General features: G+C 38.9%; 1 protein-coding gene across 1 annotated transcript in view; it reads right to left on the reverse strand.

The window, feature by feature from the left end:
- DSCAM (DS cell adhesion molecule) overlaps positions 1 to 21,864 on the reverse strand; it is a gene marked incomplete at both ends in the record, with an annotated part of 477,096 nt that overhangs the window by 399,377 nt on the left and 55,855 nt on the right. Inside the window, 2 exons of the mRNA XM_082498944.1 lie at positions 557 to 703; positions 5,348 to 5,665. Of these exons, the coding sequence (XP_082355070.1) occupies positions 557 to 703; positions 5,348 to 5,665 (465 nt within the window). The remainder of the gene's footprint in view (positions 1 to 556; positions 704 to 5,347; positions 5,666 to 21,864) is intronic.

Consider the following 21,864-nt stretch of genomic DNA (forward strand, 5'->3'; position numbering starts at 1 on the left):
ATTGCTTCATTTCAATATGTTTGGTTTACAGCACAGTTTACCATGTGCTTAAGCCTCCGGTGTTATCTATGAAGATATTTGAGATTAAAATGTTATGAAAGTATAAATATTGATTGCATACTTCATTTAAACACAACCAAGCAAATTTAGACTCGGTATTTCTTCTAATCCATAAGTAACATTACTACTTGAAAAACAATTACAACCCAACACACGCTTTATGACACAAATTTCTTTGGCACATAGGACTTCCTTATCAAAGCTAAAACGTGAACCCATTGCTGCAGCACAAGGAGGCTGGTTTTATGCCTGGTATAAAACAAAAAACATGTTATTTTCTCCTCAAGCATGCCAGAAAAAGCAAGGCTGTCCAAAACTTTCAAGTCACACACAGGCATAGGGATGCAGCGATACTAATGTGAAATACATTACTGGAAGGAGGACATACCGTTAAGCTATAATTGACTCAAAGAAAACATCAGGCATTTGGGGGTGGGGGGGAAACAGGAACCGTAGCTGCCATTGCCAAATGTAAAAGAAAGCCATAACAGCCTACCTGAGACAAGCGAGACTGTGTCTTTCTCCCATGAGACAACAGTGATGTATGCCTCCACGGAGGAGGGGATAATGCACTTGAACACTGCTACATTGCCTCTCATGGCTTTCTGGTCCTCCACACGGACTGTATAGGGTTCCCGTAAAACTGAAGATAGAAGAAGAGGTTTCGTTAAACAAGTCGTAATCATACATCCCATCCACTTCCTCGGTTAGCCTTGCAAAGGTCCCCCAAGGAGGTTACTCAGCTGTGAATTCTTTTGTCTCAGTAAATGATGCAGCTTTGCAAGGCTGATTACAAATTAATATGAAAGCGTTCCCAGATCTTTCGTTTCCTCAAAATCTGCATTTCACTATATTTCTGTGTTCTTCCCCTACCTAATTCTGAGGGCAAGGAGACAGACTTTTGTAAGAACTGCAAATTTATATGGTTAAAGGGTGTTATGTCTTCTGTTACTTCTATAGTTTATCATGCCACATTTGCCATCACAAATTGCTTTCTGCTCTATCAAAGGGTACAAAGCACATACAACTACTGTGAATTAGACATCCAGAGGGTAGAAAAGAAGGTCAGTGTCATCTAGAATTTTGAAGAAGTGAGAACCGAAGGAGAAAATTGGCGGAGATGACAGCCAGAGAAAAAGCAAGGTGTCTCAGAAACACAGAGAAATGCTAGCAGGTAAGGTAAGAGCTACATTCAGTTGACCTGCACTGAAAGAAATAGGTTAATGGTAAGAAAACAGAAACTATGATTCACAGTTGCATTAAAAAACAGCATGGGGATACTTCTATCCAGGATATGATTTGTCTAGCATCTGGAAGAATTAATTTAATGGACAAAGACAAAAAAGAACAAGTGAAGAAAACCTCCAAATCAAATGAATATTACTGGGATGAGATGAAATTGCATTGGGTAGGAGAATGGAAGGAAGGAAAATCCTGGCACTGAAACAATTCCTTGAAGAATGAGGGGTGAAAAATCCTGTGAGCAACAGTTAATGGAGAAGGTGGTAGAGCAGCAAAGAAACAGATGTTGTCTACTCCAAGAAGTAAATGTCTAAGACGGGAAGGACAAGCAGCAACATAGACTCTCCACAGGACCATGAGGTCAAGGTGCAAAAAAAGAAACCACCACAGCCAACATAGTTATGTATCTTGAGGTGGTGAACAAAGTTATGTATCTTGAAGTGACAAACAGTTTCAATGAAAATAGGGATGAATGCATTGGAAAATGATGTGTGTGCGTCTGAGGCATGCATATGCCTGAGAGTAAAAGTTTTTGGGAAGAACAACCCCAGTGCAGCAGTGTAAATCAGCAATCCTGAACCAGCACATTGCAGTGACATTTCTTGCCTACATATCCTGCCCAAAGACATATACCAAGGTCCACCAACTACATTTAACCACATTGAATCTGGGCTGAAGACTCAGTAAATCCTTTGCAGAATTTACAAAAGTATTTCCATACACCAACAGCACTGGAATTCCTAAATTTCAGTCCCACTTACAATGTATTTCAAGAAAAAAAGGCAGAGTACTGAAATACAACTGCAGTTTTCACAAATGCAAACAGCATCAAGTTTTCAGGTCCAGTGCTACCACTGCAAAAACAAAGACTGAAGTTCCCCATCCCAAACAAGACTGTAGCAATATAACAGTTAGGAACTTTAACCAAAAGTAAATAAATTTTATTATAAATCAAATATCTTTTTTAAAAATCAAAACAAATCCATCTTCTATGATAAGATAGACACCACTACTTTTTTTTAAAAGTCAACAATTCATTTTTAATCAAAGGTTAAGTTTCTTAACCCTGTTATATATATATATAACATATATATATGTGTTATATAATGCAGAACTGATATTATAAGCACTTTTAATGCAGTGACTTTACAACACTGACTGCCCTGTGATGAAGCAGCCCCCTAATCTTGTTCTACACTGGAGGGAATGGCACATAGATCATCTTAATGAAACTGGCTTTTGTCTAGTGCTCCAGCTCCAACCATCATTTACAGAAAAGGCTTGTTTAGCAGCAACATCCTAACACACTGCTAAAAGTATTTGTATTTTTTCAGAACACTTAGCCGTTTTGAAAGTCTGCCCAGTTGGTCATTTCCATAAGAGCAAACACAGAATTATTTATTTGCTTACTTAAAAAGTTTACCTTATTCTGATTTCAGAGGCCCCTCAGTTATTTCCAGATCATAGTTTTGCCAGTTCCCATGAATGATTTGCTGATTTTTTTATTTTTTTTTTTTTAAATCCCAAGTCCCCGAGTCATGAATTTATATGAGAATTTTAGCCTCTGGTAAAAAGATATATTCTTCCCTGCCACGATTGCACTGGAAAGCTTGAAGATGACATGGAGATACGCACCTTTACTCCCATGTGGGAATGGCCTGGAAGAGGATTGGGTTTGGGTGTCTAGGTATGCGCATTATGGCTTTTCGGGGCTGGGGATGTGTGTTGCATTATGTGCAAAATGACAGGCAAAACCATAATTACAATTATCTGTGAGCTGGAACCCTTATACCTGCTACCCATATTCCTGGAGAAGCAGGTAAATGAGCTTCAGACTTTCTCAAGCTGACTGAGAATGGGCAGACCTATTTTAGTCTTTGTATGACTGTGCTACAATCGGATGCTCCAGTGATAGCTTCTCTAATCCTAGGAAATCCTATTGCTGTTGGAGGGCACTGGAAGGAAAAGGAAATGGAGAAGAAGAGATTAGAAACCCCCACCCCCCAAATCGTGCTAATTAGGGCCAATCTGAGATTGCGTACAGACTTCACATGAACAGAAATGTAATTAAAAGTAACACACAAACAAATGAGGTTTATCACTTCATATTTGAGCAACACGGGGTTTATCAGCTAAACATAAAATACACTTACTGCTATGCACAGAAGACTCTCAAAAATTGTATTTTCCTGTGACTGCGGGATTACACAAGCCGCTGGCAAAGATACTCACTAATAGCTATTGTCTGCCATCAGGCACAATGGCAGCTCTGACGCACAGTATCAGTTCATATGAAGGAAGGGGACTTGTTTAACTTGTTATCCAAACAAATTGAGATATTGAATCATATTGAGGAATTAATGGATCAGGAATAAAAGGCTAAAAAGGGAAGGAAAAGGGTTAAAAGGGGCATTTCTGACTCGGCCAAAAAGAGTTGTTAGCTTATGAATCAAGCAGCTACAGACACCTACTACAGAGCCGTTTTTTTTGGGCCCTTCTTCCATTTGCGAGGTTTATTTCTCAAGCAGAGGAGGAAGACTGCTTTTGGGGTTCCATGGATGAATAGGTCAATGCTGAACAACAGACATAGCTGCATTCTCTCATCCTTATCATACATTTTTGCAACTAGGTGAACACCAGTTCAGAGCCTTAGCTAGCAACGTTGCAAGTTTTAGCCTCCTCTACATCACCACATTAGTTAATCTAAGAAATAGAAAAATTGGAAACTAATAATAGAAAAAAATGCTGCCCAAAAGGTGCTCAAAATTGAGATACATTAACAGATTCACAAAGGACAAAAAAAGATATTATGTTCTCTCTAAATATAATTCTGCCAGGCAACTTGTCCACAAATCCATTGAAGTAAAACCAGAAGCACGAAAAACCAGAACTGAATTCCAGACATAACATTGGTTACTATGTATTCTTATGAATTTTTGGTTTTCAAACTTTTTTGATCTCAGGACAACCAAACATTTTCAGAAGAAGCATAGACCATTATAGAAAATCCACATATACGTAATGTGAACTTGCTTCTTCTAGTCACTTCCTGTGTAAGAAAAACCAATTTTCTAGACTAAAATTTTAATAAGACACATGAATTTCATGGTAACCTGTATTCTTACCTTCTATTGTCAACAAACTACAGATCTCTGAATGTTCGTTTACCGTTAAGGAGGAGGGAATACATTATTTTATTTAAAAAGAGAGTCACAGACAAATCTACTTGCTAACTGTTCAGTTTTCCCTACATAACTCCTGCGAAGGCGTATCTCCAAAGGAAAGATACTTCTCTTCTGAGAAAAGACTAGCAGAGCTCCACCACCAAGAGGTTATGAGGATTTGCATTAGCCAAGGGTCAGCTCCCAGACTAGCTTTTGTTTGTTTGTTTGAATATTTTAATTAACTGAAGTGGGTAGACAAAACCTTCAAAAACTATGCAATCATGTGTTTGTGTGCTGTAACAAAAGGCCTGATTTTGATCCCACTCTAATGCTCTCACTGGCTGACCCAGTCTGCACACAGTCAGTATAGAAAGCAGATGCAAAACCATTATGTTCATTTGCATGTTTTAGCTTAAACAGAAAGCACTGCTCATGGACCAACATCAGTTGCCGAATCGTTACACAGGACGCAAGTTTCTCTCTCAAAACAAAGCACAACTGAATACCAGCAAATGAGAAGGGATGTGATTAGGCAAGCATTCCTCTTTTCTTCCAGCCCATATACAAAATCCAAAGACCGCATCTTTTTCTCTTACAGCTCTTTAATGAGTAAGCATGGTCTGATTAATGATTTTATTATCAGTTCACTTTTCCTTATACTTGTGCAGAAGCTCAACCGATCGTGATCTTTGAAAAACTAACTTTTCACCACCAAATTGGATCAAATCAGGGAGAAGAAGGAAGAAGCCAGTATTTTACTTGAGACTGTGAAGAGTCCAGAGGTCACGCTTCTGGCCAATCTCCTTTGCTGCTATTCTGTCTGGAACACCCACGTTTCCCCCCTCCTTATGCCCATTTGAACCCAATAAAAGACTACTTACCGGCCTTAATGTGAACATCCTGACTTCTGATTTTCCCTGAAGGATTTTCAGCTGTGCAATAGTAAGTGTTATCATGGATTAAGTTATTAAAGCTTGAAGGAGGGAAGGGGAAAATTTGGAGAGTGCCATTGGGGTGGACGTGGCGGATCCCTGGGACATCGTAGATCTCCTCGCCCGTCGCTAGGTACCATCTGAGCGTCACAGGGGGGATCCCTGCTGCTGGACAGGGTACCAATGTCCCTGTGGTGCTAGCAAACACTACCTCTTGCAGAGATGCATTGACAAAATATAGACTGGCATGTAGATCTTCACTGAAAACTGCAAGACAAAAAAAGAAAAAGAGCAAACCTTGAAAACCGATGAAATTTCAGCTACACACAAAACAACTTCCTGTTACTTGGGACAAAAATCAAACACAATGCCTAGGGAAAGTAATCAAAACATCTGGATCCTAATGCAAACTCTAATAAAATGTTTCTCATTTTAGAAGAAAATATCACCAGATTAAACACACTAAGTGGTTTACATCCAAAAGTAAAATGGGAAACCTCTTTCTTTGTAGCGTAAATTGAAAATGATCTGATCGCTTTTACATTTGCTGATGCCGCATGCTTTGTAAGGCCAGCAAAAATCTAGCAGTAATCCTACTTCCACGAAATTTCTAGCGACTACATTTCTGCCTGGAACAGACAGTTTCTATCAGCATTTATAAATTTATTTTTACAGTCTTTCTGTGGCAAAATGATTTATAAAGTAATAAGAACAAAGCAAACAATTTTAAAAGTCCCATAATTCCTTAATAAAAATACATACCTATACTTAATACAGATACAACTTAATAAATACAGTATATAATTTGGTCAGGTGTTTCTAACTAAGACCTGTAAACCTAAGTACAAAGCATGCTTAGAGTAATCTTGGTTCTGCCATCCATGTGACTATAGTCACCCTTCCAACCTTAAACTGCAGATTCTGTAACACTGAAAAAAGTCGGTATTGGTCACAGCACAAGATTAGCCCTCATTTTTTTGAGCACTCCTACCATGGGCTATTCAGCTATTACCCAGAGAGCTTGAAGGCTCCTCAACATTTCATACAAAATGCCTTCCTAACCCTCTCTGTCTGAAAGCATATCAGCATAAGGCATGATTTTTGTTTCCCAATAAACAGTAGGAGACTACCAATACCACCACACTGCTGTACATTTGCATATACTGCTGACTTGTAAAAGAAATTGCCAATTTTGGTTGACATAAACACATAAACTTGCATGTTTCACTATATATTGAATGCAGTAGATTCTGACATGATTTCAAAAGCAAGTCTGGTAAGGAGTAAGTTTTTGAAAAGATGACCATAGTGCCTCAGGCCCAAGTGAGCATCAATGAGACAGATTTCAAGGTTAGCCTTCATCTGCAAGACAATAACATCCATCTTGTGCAAAAGTAATTTGTGGTAAACTTATATGCAAAGTCATAAAGTGCCTTGTCTACCTCTGCCACCTAGTCTTATGGCAGCTTGGACCACAAAATGGACTATTTTTTAATTCTCTCTTTTGATATCTTGAGTAGATATAAGGTGGGAAGATATTGTCTTCTAAATATCATCCTGGTATTGATCACCAGGAGACACCACCACCAAAGAGAGCAGAACTGGCTCTGGGAATCCCTAGAAAGAAAAAAATTTAAGAGAGTCCCTCCTAAAGCAATAGGAAAAGATGTCTGGCATGCAGGAGGCAGCCAGATAAATGGGCATCACAGAGCAGGATGGAAAGCACTTGGAGATTCAGAAAGAAGAAATCAAGCACGGAACGGATGAGTCCCTGCATATAGATAAGACATGTGCTAGTACAGAATAAAGTCCCTTGCAAGAAACAAATTCTTCCTGGTTGGCACAGCCCTAGGAGAAACTTGGCTATCTAGAAAGCAAAAATAGGCATAATAGGACCAAGCACAGGAAAAAGCAGGAATGAATAAGATGGTGCCACTTTTACATAATCACATTTCTAATTATAGTTGTACTTTGAAGCAGAGAACAGTATTGTTGGTAACATAATAGAGAACTAAAAAGAAAAAAAAATAATTTTGGCATTGTTCATCTGCTGTACAAGCTATTCTCTACAAATACAAGTGAAACAATCAACAGGGCATTTTAATTTCCATTGGCCAACAAGACATTCACGTAGAAGTAATAGACACAGTGCACTGCTTTTTAAGAGACATTCGTATAAAAATGGTAGATTTACTGGCTGAGAATAAAGAGGTGAATACCAAATTGCAAATGCCATAAAAACATGGAATACCAGGAACTATGTTTGACACTTCCATAGAATCTAACTTTCTAATCAAAATGCAGCACAGCTGAACTAGAAAACGCATACTAGCAGCACATAAAAATGAATTTTTCCAGCTGCTTTGTATCCCCTGTAGAAGCTTTCACTACTTTTGACAAACTTTCCATCCATCAGCCTATACAATACTGCTTCATTTTAAAACAGCATCTGGTACGCATTCATCTTAATGGCAGACACAAACACACTAAGATCCCTGGAAAATAATTGCAGTGCTATAATACACGCACATACACACAATGCTAACAATCCAGATGCATTTTGTGGTGGAAAACAATGTGTAAGCTACTTGGATACATTCAACAACAAAAATGAGATTTCAGAATCTTTTATTAAAAAGATATTTCTCTGCAGCGTTCCATAGGAAGAAAGTGATTAGCTGAATAACAGAACAAGTGATATATCAAAACCTAATTGAAACAGAGACAAGTCAAAGACGATATGTAATTATATGTTACTTAATAGTAAAATATGATCCAACTAAACATCATATTTTACAGTAAGCAGAAGCAAGCTGAGACTAAAAGTTGCAAGGGAGAGCAGTAGGGAAGGCTGATGAAAGTTAAGTTATAGATATAAAATAGAGAAGAGAAATACCCGAAAAACAAACAAACAAACAAACAAACAAAAACATAAAAGGTAAGAAGAGAAGGGAAAAAAACCCCAGACAGGCTCTGCGAACTGCCTAAATGCTATTCTGAGAACAAAACAAGGAAGGCTTTTGAAATATTTTGTCTCCAGAACAATGGCTAAAATTGTGAGGGCCCCAGCAAACAGGCACAGGCCTGCCCCCACAGCCTGCTCTGCGGGAACGGACTTCTACAGCGCCTCCAAGCCAGAACTGAAATGGCTTGCAGTTGAGTCTGACTACACTTGGCCTGGACAGAGAAGACACCAGCATTTTCAAAGAGGTTACATCAGTTAGCCGTCCAAGGGAAGGAAAGTCAAAGATTCCTCCTGAATAAGGTTTCTTTACTACCAAAGCCAGTCATACTTGAGGGAAACAGGAGGAAGCCTGCACCGCAGCATCACTCATTGGACGCCCCGACTGAAGTGACAAGGTGACAAACAGTCTGCACCTGCAACCACTTCAGGGCAAGGAGGCAAAGACCTACGCCCTTAACTGTGTGATTAAAAGAGCCCATAAACAGTTTATCGGATCAATAGCCACAGGACGAGAGACACTTCTTGAATCTCAGGTTAAATAGATACCATTATCTTACCCATACAACAAGAACGGGAAGGAAAGAAGGACACATTTTTTGCAAGTTTAGTCAAAATTCCTCAGACTCAACCTACTTGAAATGATAAGGGGAACTGACAAAGTATAATAGCCATGGAAATTTCTCCTGCTTTTCAGGGGAGACAGTGCTGCCACGTTGTGCCTTGCAAAGTGCTGAATATGTCAGCCAGATACAAAATTTCTTTTAGCACTTGAGAAATCTCCTGTCAAGTGAACTGGCTTATCTCATGACAAGCTGGTCGGTGGGGCTGCCAGTCGATCACACTCAGAAAGAGAAAGTGAGACTGAGCACTGTATAACCGGTCTGGGTAGATGTAACCAGACTGGGTAGATGTAACCAGAGATAGGTATAAAGATCTAGGCTGGGCTTTGCATTTGCTATACCTGCATCTATTGGCATAGCTAAAACTGTACTCGCTTATTTGGTTCCTACAGAGGTGACTTTTACTCTCTTCTGACATGTGACTCCTTCCTCCAGGTCTCCAGGGTGCTGCAGCTCCTACATATATGCATGCTGTGTACATGAAGGTCTTCTACAAGGGCCTAGCAAATAACTCTTCCGATATTTCTGCTTATAAGGGTGTCATTTCTCAAAGCTTCATTCTATATTACATGAGACAAAGCAGGCTGAAACGGGTGCTTCACAATCCACCTTTTCAATGGACAAAAGGAGGTGTCACTAAGACATAAGAAAAATGATGGTACATTTAAACCACCGTACTGGATCGGGCTTGGGCTTGCTATGTGTAGGATCTCATGTCCTAGAGGGATCAGCATTAGCTGTAACAAAGAGCTAAAAGAAGACATGCAAAAGCAAACCATGATACTATCTGTCCAAGGGAGAGCCTCCTCTTCCCTTCACCCCCCCATTCTCTATGTCCCCCTTCAGACTGCTTCACCTTTAAGAACCTTTACTGTAACGATGCCAAAAGTGAAAACTTTTACAGAGTTTACACGTAACATAAGAAAAATTTGTATCTATTCAGCTTGGTGTTTTGCATTTCCTTTTCATCATGTTCACTTTCATGTTTTCGTAAGTTTAAATAACGTGTTTGTGAATTTTGAAGCTAGCTTTTTGTCCCTCACATTCTTCCAAAGCCTTCTTTCCATAGTCTGCAGTAGACTACTTAAAGCCCCAGTTTTCTTTACAGTTCTTGAAAGAATTGAAATACCTTTGGTCAACAGACTACTCAACACATTCAAAAATATTAATAAAATTTCTCTGAACAGTTAATTGATACATATATTTAAATTACCTTCCCTGTCCTTTTCAAAGGCTAAATACTGTGATGGTAGTGTTCATGCAAGGAGAAAGTTTGGTCCTAAATGAATAACAATTTCAAAACAAAGGGAAAATTATTTCTCATCCCTTTGATTAATCAAATCCAGCATGAAATATTTATACAGATAAAATAAAAGATTTGAATCAGAGTGAAAGTCTGGAGCAAAAAGGCCACTGAGATTATTTAGATAAAATAAAAATCAAAGTAGAAAAGATAAATTATGTAATTAAGCAGTTGACTGCTCTCCTGCACTACAGCAAGTTTATAGAAACAGCTTTAACTGTCTTACAGTGGAACATCAGGTTTGCAACAGCCCTGGACATTATATTTTCTCTCCTTTTCTCTCAGTGATGTGATTGATGAGCTGGGCAACAATCAAGTATTTTCTTTAGATTTAATAGATCGCATAAAGTGTCACCTTAAAATTTAAAAATTTCTCACTGTTAAATACCAACATCATAAACACAAGAAGCCTAGAAGCAAACCCAAGGAGTGTAAAAAAGACCATAAAAAAATAAAAATAAAAAATGACAGTATAGAATAAAGTCTAAACTTTGCCTCTGCTGGAAATCAGTGACACCCCTTTTTCAGAAAGCTCCTTCCTGGGGCTGACTCTTGCAGTCTGTGCTTGGAATGGTAGATACCTGGGACGGCTTTGTACCATGATGGGACAACACACTCCAGCAAAAGCTCACAGTTGGGAAAATTTATTAGAGGCATCGTCTCAGCCACATAAAGCCAGTGCAAAGCAGGATGAGACGCAGTCCCTTGAGCAGTTAAGTGACTAGGAACCCAGGTAGTCTCATGCGTCAAACTGCAATTAAAGTTTAAGAAGAAGAACAACAAAAAAAAAATATCAACAGCCTTTGTGCCTTCTGTAGGATGCTTTTTCCTGAGAGACCCCAGACATTGTGCCTAGGTTAGGAAAGCAGCTTTTCTGAGCCTCCTGCACAGCTAATATAGGATGACAAACACTGCCTAAAGGCAGTTTGGACCCCACTTTTGTGGGGCAAATCACTCACTTCACTTGGTCCTTCTTCTCCACCATTTAGAGAAAGATTAGGACAACTCTCCATCTTTCTTGAAGACCTCAGTTAACTGGAGGTTAGCACAGCTGCCCTAATGTTTTTAGCTTCTGGGTGGAAGTCTGTTGTCTACAGCTACAGGTCTTTCTACTGTGGGTCATCTGTCTGGCACATACATTAGCCTAAAAGCATTACATCCTTTGCCAGTCCACCAGCAATTCCACAATACATCTCCAGGCTGCAGAAAATTTAAACCAAAAGCTGCTTTTTTTTTTGTGGTTTTGGTTTGGTGGGGGAGGTGGCACATAAAAAAGCAATAATAGAATCACAGCAAAAAAGACAAAGATGTTCCCCATCATCCCTAACCCCCAAAAGAGTGCAGGGGGAGAGGGGCAAAAATAAAAAATAATAATAATAAAAAAAAAGATAGGCAGAAAAGAGAGATTATCTGCCAAAATGGAAGGAAAAGGAAGAAAAAGTGAACAGGACTAGCAGAGGTCAGAAGGAAGCTAATGCTCACAGAGGGATTTTTAAAGGAACTCCTCAGGATCCCGTATCTCATCAAAGATCTGTTCTCAGCAAGAGAGCTCCTTTTTCACTGGCCTGAAAACAGAGTAGGAAGCAGGCACCAGCTTGATCATAACCCTTAAAAACATACAACTATTAGGTAGAAGTTATCCTTCCTTTGAATACCTTTGCATATTGTTTTATTTAGAGCTAAGAAAAAAGCATGCACAGCTACAGGAGAAAATTCCAATTGGTATTATTAAAACATGCATTTGCTTTTTAGAGGTTGAACTTCTCTGTGAGATTTTGGGACCCAAATATAACAAACCAGTTGAGAAACTGAAAGAACAGGATTTAACCCTCATTTTCCATATGCTCAGTGAAAAATATTACAATCCTCATTACCAGAGGAAAATAAAATATTGATTATTCACTGTAAGGTAAAAGACAAATATTTTGTAAGATAATTTAATGGAAGTAATGTAAAAAGCAATCAAAAAAGATCCTAAAACATTTTTAACAAAATGGCTGAAGACATCTAAACAATAAACTACATTTAAGGAAACTGAATTAACAGGATCATACAACAGGTTAATTACCCTGTCGACATCCAAACAACATTGTATGCTAGGATAACCTTTTTTTGCATAAACACACACGGAGAACTGATAAATGAAACATTTCAGAGTGTATTGCTGTGCCCTTCAAACCAACAGTAGAAGCATTACAAATGAAATCACAAATATGCAGGTTACTCAGTGCAGAATACAGCCAGAGAAAGACAGTCTGGGTGGTAGGATGCAATGCTAGTGAGTTATGTCACTATTTAGGATTATTTTTTTTTCTTCAAGATTCAACAGTGTATCACCATGACTGAAATTTAAAAATAAAATTTAAAAAAAGGCTATATAGGCCCTTTCTCCTTTCTTCCAATAAGTCTTCCTTTGTCAAATTAAAAAAAAAAAAAAAAAAAAGCTCTTATTTTAAAAGAAGAAAAAACTGATTAGACACCTACAAACAATAATGTTGTTATCACTACTCAATTATGAAGTAACAGGCTACGCAAAGTGACCTAAGGAAATTGCTTCACCTATTGTGAAAAGATCAAAGTGATGAGGCATTACAATAATCCATCTGTGATCATGTCTCCCTCTAGGGGTTTTATCTAATGACTAACACATAAGGTTGATAAATATTATAAATTTTGTTAGAGTAAAGGTAAACCAAATACCCTTTCACAATTTTCAATTTCTGCGTGACTGCAGACAGAAATTTCTTATGCCACTCTAAATTGATAAGGATTAGATATTCCTCAGTATTTGAGGAGTGGGAGGGTAAAACACAACTCACACAAAGAATAAGTTTCAGGTGGAGGCAAGATAGGTGTATTCAAGAACAGGGAACAGGAAAACAGCACTGGATTAAGATGCTCTGACCAGACACCAAAGTCAGTCTTACTGAAAGGAACCAAAAAAACTAAGAAAAGTGAAAACAACACTGAAGAAAAATGATGAGAGAATGCTAAAATCAACACCAAATAGTTTTAATAAGGAAAACAGAATGAAATCAATTGCACAAACTGATTTGAGATTACAAATATAATTAACAAAGAGTATATTAAACTACTACATTAGTAAAAATAAACACAAAAGCACCAATTAAACAGCACCACCCACAATAGTTTTAAGTCAAGTCATCAATGGAGTAAAGGGAAAAAATATGGTTTGCTGTCAGCCACTTTGATTTCCTTGATAAATGTTACTGTCTTGTAAACTGCTGAGAAAAGCAGAAAAAAAGCCCAATTTTTTGTCTGCAGTTGTCATCTCCTACAAAAAGAAGATAACTCTGCGCTGGTGGAGTCACGGGTGTTCATGACAACAATGGGCAGAATTTTTTTTTTTTGTTTCCCCCAGAAAAATATATCTTCCAGCAGCAAATGCAGAAGCACCCACTGCTCTGACAAAACAAATTTTTCTGATACTTTTTACAGAGGCCTCCTAAACAGTGAACAAGCAAAAGTGTGAAGAACCTTTTTCACCAGTTTTTCAATTAGAAAATGCTAACTTGTGCAAACGTGAGCTTTGCATGGGTAAGCTGCTGATTGTCCTCGACAGGGTGACCTGCTGGGCTTGAGGTGACCCCCAGCACCTGCAGGGGTCTCAGTCAGCGCAGGGGACGGGCAGAGAGCCACTGCACCTCTGAGTGGCACTTTGAAACCAGAAATCTTTGAAACCAGGGAAGTGGTTGAGTCACCATCCCTGGAGGTATTTAAAAGATGTGTAGATGTAGTGCTGAGGGACACAGTTTAGTGGTAACTTGGCAGTGCTAGGTTAATGGTTGGACTTGATGATTTTAAAGGTCTCTTCCAACCTAAATGATTCTATGATTCTGTTTCTGAATTTGACTAAAACATTCCTTCCTTTCTCTTTGTGGTGGCTATCAGAGACCCTGATGACAAAGCGAATGCCAATTGCTCCCTGCCAGGCATTCCTCCCAGACTTGACGTCCAGGCGTGGTGGCAGAGGGTGCCCCAGGAGAGAGGCAATGGAGAAGACGGTGTCCAGGAATAAGGAGATGAGGGGCAGTTGCAGGCAGAGGCCTCCCCTCTGCCCCTGGATCTGCTCCTCCTCCCATCTCCTGAGGGGAGAGCGTAAGGGAACGTGAAATATAGCAGTATAGCTGGGATGGAGAGCCTGGAGGAATACCGGGACGGGCCCTTTATTGATTATTTATGTCTTCTTCATATAAAGAAAGACTCTGAGGGAATCAGGAGAGCGTTAATTTGCAAAATCTAACATTCCAAAGTTGTCCTGTACAAAGAAACTGAGTTATTCATTAACTTCACTCTAGCAGGTGCCTGCTGTAAGCGGTCATCCCAGAGACCTGGCTTAACATAAAATAGATATTTGAAGTAAAAAGCATTTCTTGGATGTTTGACTTGTTGATGTCAAAGCAGTCTTGTAAATTGTTACGCTTGCTACTGCAGTACAAAGCAATGGAGAAAAAAAGTCAAAAGAAAAGTATAGTCTATAGCAAGTATGGATAAACTGGTTACTTTATGCACTGTGTTAATGTATATGATTGCATAATTGCTATCATTCAGAAAGCCACAATTCTTTCCACAGTATATAATCTCCCAGTGCAGAACTGCTTTCCATGTAGTGTGTTGTGTGACGGTAGCCAGTATTTTGGGGGTAAACAGTATAAAACTACAACATGTCCACCGAAAGGAACAAAAAAATAAATTACACTTTTTCAATTTGCTACTCTGATTCAATGTGCCAGTGCTCAACCTTTTATTCCAAAGGGATATTCATTTGAATCAGTTTCAAAATCAGAACCACTAATGAGGATAATTAAGTATGCAATTGTTTTTGCCTACAAAAAATGATCACTGCAGAAAAAAGCATGCAATGTTACATTATCATTCTCACAGGACAGAAACTTCCATTAAATCAAAGGAGGCTTCCATAATTAAAAGGAAAGGTCCTCAGGTGAAATCATAAAAAGAAGCAGAACTCACAAGCGAGTTGCATCTCTGGAAGGGGGAGAAGTGTGGGTTTTGGTGGAGTGCACTGTAGAGACCTGAGTGCACAGACAATTGCTGAGTGGCAAATGCAATAGATGCAAGTGATGGAAGCCTTTAATCAGCTAAAAAGGAGTAATCTGTTTGTGACTGAAATGCTTACTTTTAATTCTGTGTTCAAAAATGGATTGAATGGAAGGGTAGATATTCACATGGGATAGGCATTCCAGTTTAGGCTAAAAACTACAGGAGTAAGACATATAGGTAAGGTACTGTTCCCTTATATAAGTGAATAGAGAAAAACTGAAAAATAAGACAAATAAATAATTGTCAACTTGGGGGCAAAAAAATTGCGTCTTTGCATCTTGAAGCAAGAGCCGATGCATAACCTCAAATCCACTCTCTCCTACCATAAAGGACACATTGCGAGAACACCAAAAGCTACCAGACAGAAATGAAAGAAGAGCCTTGGATTTATTTTTTCTGCCAAAAATATTCTATGAGCAAGAGAAATAATCAGCTGTGTCACAGAGTTCTGAAAAATTGAATTAATCAATATTTGTATAGCTTTTCTTTTGACTGATTTACAAAAGTATCACTTTTCCCCTAAACAGAATCATTACTTACAAGGATTCATTTGCTGACATCTAACAGCTTTCAATCTGGGGCTTCTCTGCAAATGCTGCAGCTGACCTAATGCTTTCTCATAGTGTCCTGCTGGCCACCTACATCACGTCTAATAGGACAACAGAGTCTTACATCTAAACAACAGCAAATGCTAGCATATTTCTCACTGGGCCCGTTCAGAAAAGAGTCAAAATTTCAAAAAAGATCTCTTCCACACAAAGATGAAAGTAAAACAGATCAAAATTTTCAGTGGAACTAATTAAGTGGCAAGATGCTTCACAAAATTACATGAGGGCATATTTTAGACCAGAGCAGTCAGCTACATTACGAGTCCCACTGTCTGGTCACTTCTCTGTCATCTTTCCCACACCCCAGATGAATGCTTTAATACTCAAGCAAGCCAGAGCCCACAAGATCTTTCATCTGGATGCAGAAAACAGCCAGGACACCCTTCTGGGACGAGTTCTTATTCTCTGATTTTTCATGTGGGTGACTTCCACTTGCAGTAAGTGAGTGAGCACTACTTCTAGAGTTAGGCTCCCACCAGACCAAGTAATCCTTCTGACCACTAATCTATAGGAAAATAGAGAAGAAAAAAAAACCCCAAATGTCTAGAGATTTGTAAACTCTGACCTCTCAGTTCCATTATTCCACATCACAGTTATTACTGAATATCCTCAAAAGTGACCCACAAAACCTAAGTCAGCTAATTCCTCTCATGCCCTCAGGAAGCCTTCAGGAGCTCTCAGTAGTAATGATTACAAGTTCAGTGGACTCCTGCATTTACAACCTGAAAGCAATCATTGTTATCGTAGCTAAAATTTGACTCTGTAAAAGTTTCTACACGTACCACATGCTCTATCCCAAAACTATGAGAGGAGAGAAAGGAGAAGGAAAATAGAGGGAGGGATCTGGATGATGCCCAGCTGTATCCCACTCCCCCTCCACGCTCAGTCACTTGGAGGGACAAGTATGTTCTCCTTGGATGGACTTAGCATTGGGACAAACAATATTGGCCGGAAAGAAAGATGAGAATGGAGGTCTGGGGTGTGGCTGAGCCTGCACAGCTTCTACCCAGACACTGTCAGTGAGCTCATTCAATAAGTGCAAGCATGAGAATCTGAAACACTTGCTGACAGGCATCAGCATATGAAGCACAACATTTTACTGTAAGAATTAACACAGAAACATTGCTAAATACCTTCGTGTTAAAAAAAAAAAAAAAAAAAAAAAACCACAGAAAGAATTAGGTCAAAGCTTTGGTGGTACACTGTTTCCAACACAGACACCATTTTGCTCACTTGTTAGTCCCTGCTAAAGGAAAATGCAAAATCTGCCCACGAGGGCCATGGGGATAAGCAGAGAATGTGGATAAGCAGAGCAACCTCTGCAGCACTGCCTGAAAAAGAGTTCTTCCAGACACTACTAAAGAGACTAGTAGTACTGAACTCTACTGTATTTCTTAACTAGGAAAAGTTGAACAAAACCTGCAGTCTTAATGGTCCCAAGTCACCACCATCACCACTAGCATATGAAGGGCAAAATGTAGTATTAGTGTGGTCCGTCATTTGCATCACACCTCCCCTCCATGCTTCTTTCCCTTTCATCTCAAGCTTAACGGCAAGTGATTTAACCAAGGAGTCCTTATTCCACAAGTCCGAAGAAGCAGAACAAGTCAGGGCACCTGAAAATGGCAGGCATACAAAACCTCCCTGAGTCACAGGCAAGACCATACTAACGCTTGCAAATGACTCTGAAGGGAGCAAACCCCTGGGCTCCATAAAGGGCTCTGTGGAGCAAACCCTGCCTAGATTAGAAACCCCTTCAAAAGCACAGCCCCTTAGCATTTGGATTCCCTGGTCTGCTCTACGTTTTCAAACCTCTGCAGACCATGCAGCGCATCTTAAGCGTTTTGCTGCACTAATGCTACTGTGCAGCCGTGCTAGATTTTTCCACCCACGGGGACAAGTTCTCCACTTGACTGTATTCTTTCTGACAGTTTGCCTGTCATATTAGACGATGCTGGCTTGGGCTGAGTCACAGCAACAGCCCGACTGCAGAGCAAGAACAGCCCTCCTTCCCCATGCACCGTACCCAGCACCAGCAGAGAAACACAGAGTGAGGAGGGCACAGCTGCCCGTCTTGCTCAAGGGATGGCTCTCACGTAATGCAGAGTTCAAAAAAAAGGGAGGGAGGAAAAAGAGGCGGGGGGGGGATCACAAAAAACACATAACAATTGCTTCTGGTCAGCACAAACAGCCAGTACCGATAGACCTAAGCAGATAGACTCACTTCTGCAAATCAAACAGAAGGCGTACATAATACTGACTATTTTAATAATGAAATTGCTGAAAGGTTCCTGAAGTTATTTGGCCCTAGTAAGCATCAAAATAAAACCAGTACTAATATAGGCATTAAGTAGTTCAAATACGACAACACAACAAGGCATAATGGAGAAAAGCAGCACCATTAGTATTTTGTTATTGCTCACATTTTTCCGAAACTGCTTCCGAGATCACCATGATGTATTAATTTTTGTTTAGATCTCACTAACTGAAAAGAAAGTAAATTGTACTGGCATTCATGGCTACTGCTATAGAAGACTGGAGCTCCAACAACAGAAGATCAGAGCTATGACAAATTACTGCAACCTTAATAACAAAAACGCCAAAAAGAACACTGAAATTTCACTCTACCTATCACTTGGAGGGGGGGAAGAAGGCAGATCTGAAAGAAGTTTTCAGGATTTAATTTTGTTTCTTAACAAAACCAAACAAACTATACCTTAGGGAATGCTCAGGACGCGAACAACTGCAGCCTAGTACTCTCTTTGTCATGGGTTTACCATATTATTCATAACAATAGAGCATGCACAGAAAATACTAGTATTTCAAAATACACACAATCCATTACACTTTTTTACTTGATGAGAGGTGAAATCTCAGGAAGTTGGGTTTTGCTGGAGGAAGAAAGGTTTTAAGAAATTAAATATACCTGAAATAAATTAAAATGACAACACCTCTCAATTTTTATATAGCATCTAAAATGGCGAAGAGATACTACCAACATAAAAATAAGCTCTCTAAGAGTATTTTAACATTCTGGATGATCCCAAGATAACATCCAGAGTTTGGAAATGGCAAGTTTAGCATGCAAATATATAGAAATATATATGAAAAAACTACGCAGATGGCTACAGAATGAGCATAAAACACACATTTACATTTCAGATACTCTTGACAAAATACAGGACTAGTTTGCCTTGAAGGCCTCTTTGTGTACCTGAAAAATAAGCACATGAAATGCTGAGTTGTGACTTGGGAACTCCTGGATTCTGTTTTAGTCCCCCCATCAGGCCACCTGTATCACATCAAGGCAATCACAAGTCTCAAAGCCCAACAATAGCAGAACCTAGCTTTCTTTGAACCTCAGTGAAATTTGAACACTTAAATACCAGTAACAATTTGTGCTTGGGCCTTTCCTGTGTTTTCCAGACATTTAAAATATAAATAATAACATACCACTTCCACACTCAAGAGTGGTGAGAAAAAAAGTCCTTACAACTTCTTTGCTGCAAGTCTTTTTTATTTTATTACATCATTAGATAAAGTAATATGTGCCATAGCTGAACTTATAAATATCTACCAGTCCATGTAATGTTATCATCTTTACAATGTGCACTTGGCTTTCATATGCATTTCTCTTCTCCAACTATATACACTAAACCAGCTGGTCTACAGAAGCTTTTTGACCAATGTATCCAACGGTATCGTAAGTAGCATCAATTACTTACAGTGAAGGACTGATCCAAGTGGAATATTGTTTAAAACTCACACCACTAAAGTAACAGCAATACGTATCTCTCGCTGCATCATTGTAAATTCAATCTAAATGAACCTGTTCCCTTCCAGCTTCCCTGGCAGAATACTTTACAAAGATCTTGCCTTAACAATAGCTGCACGGACTCATTTATTTTGTTATCACTTTTGGCAGTAGGATGACAACGTTCTACATAAATCTTAGTGAAAGGAAAAAGAATTCTTATGTCTTCAGTTTCTTAAAAAAAAAAAAGTCAATATCACTTTTTGCATAACAGGAGAACAGGATGTTATACCAAATATCCATATATCCATCATCTGTGTTCCAACAGTGGCTGAAAAAGGATGTTTGGGGAAGAGTCTGTCACAATCCTTTCCTAGTGGTGATAGCTAATTTCAAATCCAATATTACACAACTAACTAGAATTACCTATTCTGTGTTCTACGCTAATTTTCTTCCCCCACATGCCATTTTATTCCACAATATTGCATCATCTTTCTAACTACTTCCAGCTCTACTTACATACAAGTTGGGCTATCTTGAACACTGTTCCATCAGAAGATTTTAATATTTAAAACCTTTTTCAGTTCATTTATGCATATGTTGAACAACCCATAAACCACCACAGATCCCTGATGGTGTTTTCTCCCCAGCATTAAAATCAATTATTTGTTTCCTATTTTTTTTATAGCCTATCATTAATCTACACAAGGACCCCTCTTACCCCATGGCATCTTTCTTTCATACTATTTGACACGACACTTTGATGAACTCTTTTTAAAGATCTAGTTATGCTATACTGACCACATTCTCCTTGCCCAGCTGCTTTGATTCCCTCAAAAAAAAAAAAAAGAAATTATAACAATTTACAAGGCATGGCTTTCCTTTGTTAAGATTATGTCAGACTTCTTTCCCCAGTACTTTGCATTCACCTGTATGTTCTAAAAACGTTATTCTTTCTTAAGACCTGCTAGCCTATAGTTCTCTTCCTTAGTACTTTAAAACAACAAAACCCCCTGACATTAAGTAGCCAAAGAAAAATAGCAACTCTAAGTCAATATAAGTAAAAGGTTACAGAAGTCACCATTTCTCTGGGTAATTATATATCTATTTTTATTCATAAGTCCTGAAGAAATCTCATCCATGGCTGGCAATTCACTGGCATTCAATGGATTAGTTCCTTCTAGAATTTCTTCCACTTGCAATGACCCTTGAGACACAAAGTGCACAGAACGATTGGGTTTTCTAGGCAAGCTGTGCAGCAAAATCTAGCACACTTATCCCGGCAATGGACTGAAAAACTGCTCCTGTGAAACCCACCCATTTGCAGGCAGTTTAGGTCTTGCAGATAGATCATGCAATCCATGTGCAGCAGGTCTGACATGTCTAGTTTTGGATCTTCTATATACTATATCTGGGACCACAGAGCCAACGCCAACCTTAAAACATTTCTGCTGGTGGAAGTATCATAACTGAGAAAGTCAAGGAGGAGGTCAGCGCAGTGGATTCATGTGGCTCTTCTGCAACAGCTTTACCTCCCCAAATACATCCTTTGCTCCTTTGATCAGGATCACCTGATCTTTTATGTATAAGGTGAGCTACTTCTCAAGATCCATTTTGATCTGCTTCGCTGAGAACAGACATTTCACTTGGTAAGGTTCAATAGCTTTTTTTCTTGCATGTTGAGACACAACACACATTGAGAAGGATGCTTCTAACACCTCTCCTGCTTAACCGCTTTCAGGTAGGGTGTACAGGATAGAATACGTCTGATGTCTGTCCCTTTTAGAAGTTTTAAAAATTATTTTAAATTAATTTTCTAACATCAGTTCCTTAGGGATTGAGTTGCTTTGTCCCAAATGCCCATTTTCGAATACTTGGGTTATTTGGGAATTTTTTGTGTTCACTATTTTTCACCTTGATTTTATCACCGTTTGTCCAAGACTGAAGGATTGAACATGGATGTTCTTCAAGATTTCAGCCCTGGAAGACAAGTTCTCACTAATCTTGTGTTCCACACTTGTCAATTCCCCCTATCCTTAAGTTTCAAATTGTTTCCTTGTGCTGTTTTGATTTATGTCATGCCCCAACTTACCTTCAGAGATTTCCCTTTCCTCTCACAAATCTTACTCCTTTC

The sequence above is a fragment of the Vanellus vanellus genome (assembly GCF_965231255.1).
Source record: "Vanellus vanellus genome assembly, chromosome: 1".
Lineage (NCBI taxonomy): Eukaryota > Metazoa > Chordata > Aves > Charadriiformes > Charadriidae > Vanellus > Vanellus vanellus.